General features: G+C 38.9%; 1 protein-coding gene across 6 annotated transcripts in view; it reads left to right on the forward strand.

Annotated features, from left to right (window-relative positions):
• LAMA4 (laminin subunit alpha 4) overlaps positions 1–1,745 on the forward strand; it is a 148,272-nt gene extending 146,527 nt beyond the window's left edge. For all 6 annotated transcript variants that reach the window (XM_086317224.1, XM_086317227.1, XM_086317222.1 and 3 more), the window contains one exon: positions 1,308–1,745. In XM_086317224.1, the coding sequence (XP_086173350.1) occupies positions 1,308–1,453 (146 nt within the window). In that variant the 3' untranslated portion in view covers positions 1,454–1,745. The remainder of the gene's footprint in view (positions 1–1,307) is intronic.
• Positions 1,746–6,675: the final 4,930 nt, after the last annotated feature.

Genomic DNA, 6,675 nt, shown 5'->3' on the forward strand with positions numbered 1-6,675 from the left:
TAGGGTTCTGGGGCACTTTGCCACCACTGTAATAAATTGTATAGTGAATTATGCAAACCATAATTTCTATATGAACTGTTTCCTCTAGAATTTGTCCCCCATGAACCAAACAGTGGTAAGCCTGGGCAGAGTCAAAATCCATGTTCTAAAACTAGTATCTAAAATGAACAGAAGAAAGAGATGTTTTACCCCTTATATTCTTTCCTGTTCACTCTTTATTCTGATGATATACATACACTGCCCAGTCTTGAAGAATGACAAAAGTATGACAAAAAGTCATACTAATCTAGAGACAAGGGGAATTGACCTCTTAGGCCCCTTCCAAATCTAGAACTTGATGCTTATCATTCTAAATATGAAATACTATTTCAGTGATTTTCAATAAACAAAGCTTCTGCATATTCTTAATCTACATTGCTTAGAAAACTTACTACAGCTGCCTGATGGTATTTAACTTGCTGTCCTTTTTTATGTTCTTTCCCAAGTTACTGATTTCTGAGTGTTTTCCATCTTTTTATCTGCCACTGTTCACATAGCTGTTTTGTACCTAATAATAAACTTTGACTAAATGGATTTTAATTTCATGATATTCCTAAGCTCCCTAAATTGCTTTAAATTATATTGCTTATATCATTTCAACACATTTAATTGTGTCTGTACAATTAATAAGCACAAGGCTTCTTCCAGATCTCTAATTAAGATAAGGGGAGAAAGTTTCTCTGGCATACCCCAGGGCACCTGTACCCACACAAAGACTAGGCTAGTTATCTTTATCCTATTTATAGTTCTTAAACCCTGAGAGCTCAGGAAAATTAAAATTTAGTTTATTTGAATTCATTATTTTCTCATTATATTTTATGAGCTTGGCAAAAATGTGGAGGATTAAGGATGAAGGGTAAATGATACAAATTAAACAGAAACATCAACCAGTTCCAAGAAGAGTCTGGAAGCTGAATTTTCTTTCCTGTCTCAGTAAACCATACAAAATAAGTGAGGCCCAGGTGAAATTAACTGTAAAAAGCATAAGCAAATCCTGAAAACTCACTGCTGAGATTTTACTTGTAAGTGGTAAATTTCAGTGGTAAATACACAGCTGAATTATACTCAAAACTCTAAAATTACCACATGTTCATATTACTTCAAAAGCAGATAATGTTCCTAAAAAAATAAGTAAATTACTATATTCCATCTTTGACATGTAAATCATCTTGATAATGTAAGTGGTTATGACATGTATTTTTGCCACAAAGTAGTATTTGGGCTTGGGATGCCTCGATTGCGAACTGGGTGTTCATTTCTTTTTCCAGAGTCTCTACTGACACCACGCTTGGCCCCCGGCAGACCCTTCACAGGCTGCATCCGTCACTTTGTGATTGACGGGCGCCCGGTGAGCTTCAGTAAAGCAGCCCTGGTCAGCGGCGCCGTGAGCATCAACTCCTGTCCAGCAGCCTGACACAGCAGAGCCATCCAAGCACAAAGTTCTTTAGAGCACTGAAAGAAACACAAGGCCAGCCAGGAGGAGTGGCAGTGCTTCCTCTCGGTAGAAGCTTTCATCTAGTTGAGCAGGACTTAAATGAGTCATCAGGGACTGGATGTTTATTTCTTACTTGGATTCTTACCTTGGATCCAAGATGTCTGCCATGGATAACAATCAAAGGAGCATTAAACTTACCTGTATTTTATAACTTCCTGCTGGTGAAATTCCTGTTCCTGTTTCTAATAAAATAGAAGGGATTCTAAATAAACACTGGCACATATTTTTAAAGTGTGGCTAGATCCTCAGATTCCTCTTTCATTTAGAGATGGTAACATTAAACTTAAACCAAACTGTCTTTAGTATACTTCCTTTATCCTGAAAAGATTTACTGATTTACATAAAACCTAAATTAGATGATCAGATTTGCTTTTACCACTTTGGTCTATCAGGATAGCAAGAATATTTTAGGCTTATCAAGGTTTAATAAATTTCTAACAAATTATCAGAATGGTAATTTGTTTCCAGATAAGAAAAAAAAAAAGGATGCCTCAATCAAATAAATGCTTACTTTTTTTCCCTTTACTTCCTTAAAAGAAAAATAAAATTGTGTGAGGAGAGGCTCTTGTAGGATATTGTTACAGTGCATTTTGTAGGAATCATGAAGGACATTATATAGCAAAGAGTAAGACAAAATCACGCATCCACTTAAAGTATAAAAGTCCTTTTATTAAAAGTTTTTCCCCACATACCTGCAACACAAATAGTCTTATTTATAAAATGTTATAATCATATTAAGGTATATATAGTAATAAAATCTAGAAAAGGAAAAATTGGTTTTACTAGCTGATAGGATATTAAAATATAGAAACTGAAATAAAAGAATTATATATGAAAAGAAAATCAGCATTGAAGACAAAATGAGAAAATAGGCCCTCATATCAACAGGACTGAAGGTATGTAAGAGGAGTAACGGGGGTATGGGGAGGAAGTATAAAATGTTTTGAGGAATTACTAAGGGAATAAACTAATCTCTTACATATATATATGTAATTATTTACATTCCCCTACTACCCTCATGTCTCTGATACATTAATAATGATGATGATGACCAGTGAAAATAGCTAATATCTACTCACAGAGGACTTACTAAGTGCCAGCCTCACAATAAGGTAAATTGAAGTAGGTTTCACTTGATAATCACACATCCTACAAGGCAGCATTTACAGGTGAGAAACCTGAGATATAGAACTGTTAAATAACGTGCCAGCTGTCATTCAGCTAGACTGAGGAGCCAGAATTGGTAACAGGACCGCTGCCTACCTCCAGAGCCAGCGTGAGTGTCCCCTTCCTTCTTGCCTCCAGGGGACTGTCTGCCATCCAGCTGAGGCCAACCCTCAGCTGGTCTCCAAAGCTGGAGTCACAAACTCAACCACCTACCAAGCCAGAAAGGTATCATAAGAGTGAAGCTGGTTGGGTCTGACAGAAAATCAAAAGGGCACTTGCCAAGGCTCATCTAGAAGGGCAGCAGGTACTCGGCCAATTATTACTATAGAAGAACACAAGTCTTAAAGGACCAAAGTTTCCAAAAGAAGATGGAAATGTGAAATTTGAGGGGTTGAAATGGCCTGATTTTTCAGTTAGTAACTAATTAAAAACAACAGCAATTAAAATGACAAAAAACACTGGGCAGACCAAACAAAACCTTCTGAGAGCTAAGGGGCTCTGGGCTAATGTGGTTTCTGGGCTAAAGACTGAATCCAGTAGGGCCTTAACTAGTATAGGTTGAACCAATGCTTCAAACACACTAAGCCCTCACAGTATTTCCTACACTAGATCAAAGCAGGAGGCAGTAGCTCTGAAACACCCTGCCATTTTCTTTTTCCAAAATTTTCCTGAGACATCCTAGAGGGCCCTTCTGTCCCTTCATTCTCAGCAGTGGCCCAAAGTCAACTCCACCAGCCAAGCTGAAGACTGGCTGGACCTCCAGTAGCTCCAGCTGGTGTGTACACAGACTCACATGTATGCAGACTAGAACCACAAAAATTCTTCTTTTTAATATCTTCTCTACAATTACAATGACATTCAGAAACTTTTGAGTTTACCATTTATAAAAGCTTGATTCAGTTCTTAGATGGGACCCCATCTTCTCTCAACTTCTGTCTAGGGAGCAGTTGTCCTTTCTTTTAATCATAGTATATTGGAACTTCATATAAAGAAACATGGATGGATGTTCGGAGTAATTTTGACTGGTTGTCGCTCATGACCCCTGCCTGTTCAAAGCACCTTCAAAATGAGGCCTTCCATAGCCCCGGTTTGAAGGAGCAGCCCTATTCGGGCCTGTACCCTACCATCCTTATCTCATGGCCATAGCTGATTGGGAGAGGGTACCCTCCAACAGCTTCACAGTGAAGCAACATTTCATTATGGAGTGGTATGAAAAGATGAGTTCCAACAACTGAACATTTTCTCATGAAACTGTGACTTGCAAAACACAAAGTATCGAGCACATAGCAATAAAAGCTGAAGCACAAATGATCTCATCTAGAAGTATGGTTTTAAGTGTTTACCATACACGTTTATAGACACACACTGCTCATTCTATAAACATACAACAATATATATCCACCTACAGTCCAAAGGGTCGCAAAGAGCCAGACATGACTGAAGCAACTTAGCCCACACACACCTTCTGTCCACTAAGAACCGCCTCATTTCTGGGCTCACAGTTTGTAAGGGGATATCTCAGAAGACATGGAGCTATTTCTGTTCCCTGGGCCCTATTTCCTTGTATGTAACATGGCAGTACAGGGTGTTAAGTAGGGTCTTTGCTTACCTTAATTGGTGAATACAGACTTCAACCAAGACCATAAAGCAGTAAATACACAGTTCAGGTTCATCACATTGAGGCGTGAAGCCAATCCCTTCTCTTTAGGACTGGCTCAGAGAGGTCATTTCAGTATAAGCAGTAAAACCACAATGCCCCCAACGTACCACATACCACACACACACACACAGTCTGTGTAAAGAAAGGCAACAATAGAGGTACTGTCCTACGTGTCAGGTTTCATGAATTTTGTCTATTATCCACTGATGTGTTGTAAAAACCTAGAACTGTACCTGACATGTAGGTATGTGCTCAATAAATATTCTTTGAATAAATTTCAGGAAAGTAAGGTTTCCATAAAAGTTACCCTCTCATCTTGCCTCCCAAGGCAATCACTTATAAAGTACTTGGCAATCTTCAAAAAGGAAAAAGTGATACTGACTCCCAACTTGGGTGCCCCTGAGCCCTACGGATCTCTGATTTACCTGAATTTATGCAGACAATCCCTGGAGGAGGCCATGGCAACCCACTCCAGCATTCCTGACTGGAGAATCCTGTGGACAGTGGAAACTGACAGGCTACAAAGGGTTGCAAAGAGTCACACATGACTGAAGCGACTTAGCATAGAGAGAATTCCAAGGAAAAAATGGCATATCATATCAGAGAGACAAGCGTTCCCTCAAGTCTTTAGTAACCTTTCAAGTCTTGAAAAGTAGACGAAAATGTTGGCTACCATGGATAAGGTCACTCAATTTATTAACTTCATAGCACCAGAAGACACCATTCCCAGAGGATACTACTGGGGGCAGGATGGTGTGGGTAGAGTTGTAGATGAGTTTTATAGGTGAAAGCCTGGTAATCTGCCAAATCATGGGATGGGCAGGTTATTTCCCCTCCTTGGATGCAGTTTAGTTACTTGGAATCAGTTTAAGCTTTGTTACGGCAGATGCAGAGCAGCCTTCAGTCCAGAGCTATCCTCCACTCTAGACCCACCCCCACTGAGGCAGTATCTAACTGATATATCATTAAATGATCTTTCCACTATGGTTGAAACACAAATTATTCCCAGCCTTGTATGAGCTCGGAGGAATTTTTCATGACTCCTTTCTCCATTCCCATCACGCTTTCCCCAGCCTTGGGCAATTTCCTTTAATGGATTTTGTTCTCTTCCTTTACAGCATCTTAACTTTTTGTTTGGCAGATAATTAAGTTACTCATGAGTCACCTTGATTCTCTCAAGTCTTATTTTTAAGCTTTGTTAATGTTCATGTATGTTAGTTTTTAGTCTACTGCTAGTTTAGACCTCCTACTAAGATTTATGACCTTTCTGAGGTCTCTATTCAATGCCACACATGTTCACAAAGTCTCTCCAATCTGGCTGGTTGGAATTCAGACACCTCTCACCACTATGTGAGCTCTCAGAGTTTCTCCATTTATAAATCCCTGATGAAAAGTTTTTATTTTCACCTCATGTAGCACACATGCATCTATGTCCATGTAACTATAGCTAATAAACCTTTCATTTAAAAGGCTTATGGATAAGCCTTATGTAATGTAGGAAAGCAGACAAGAACCTGGGGAAACTATCTGACACTAAAGTCAGTCTTCTGGAGAAAAAAAAATTTTATAGAATGAAGGGTGGCAACCATCAAGAGGAAAAGAAAGCAAGCTGAGTTTCTTGGAACCGTTACAAGAAGAAAAAGAAAACAGAAAACGCTGGCCTAGACCTCAAAACTGAACCTTAAGTCTAATCAAATAAAATGATCCATCTGAAGTTTCTCAATACTAACTATAGACAATTTCAAGATGACTGGCTGGGACTTGAGGTAGAGTGTGATGAGGAGACATCATTATTCCTTGGGGTTAGAATCATAGCCTTGACCTCATTATAATAAGTTAACCAATCACCTGAGCTCCCTTATGATAGCAGTGCATATGCTTTGCAGATTAACCACGGACTAAGAATCTCCTTTGGTCTTGGGTATTATTCCAAAATACATAACCCACAGGGTTCCATTTCTCACCCAGTATAATCATTCCTACGCAGAACATTATCAAAAGACAGAAACTGGCTTGGGGTATTCAAGTGAACGGGTTCAGCTAAGTAGCAATTCAAATATAAGCAAAGGAAACCAGCCCAAAACACATTAAGCATTGAGGATGAGCCCCACCTGATAATCAAGGTGACTTAAGCTTCACCATAAATTATTGATATTAATGATCCACTGTGAGCAAGATGACCTCGAAGGTGCTTTCTAACTGTGAAATATTAGTCTGTCTTATCTATCAAACATAACTGATGACTTATCACTGCACACGTTTTACAGACGACACTTCTGTCTTTCCCAACTAAAAGTAAATATTTCAACTCTTG

Source organism: Bos grunniens, chromosome 9 (assembly GCF_055505025.1).
Source record: "Bos grunniens cultivar Pamir isolate PY7600 chromosome 9, Bosgru_T2T1.0, whole genome shotgun sequence".
Classification (NCBI taxonomy): Eukaryota; Metazoa; Chordata; class Mammalia; order Artiodactyla; family Bovidae; genus Bos; species Bos grunniens.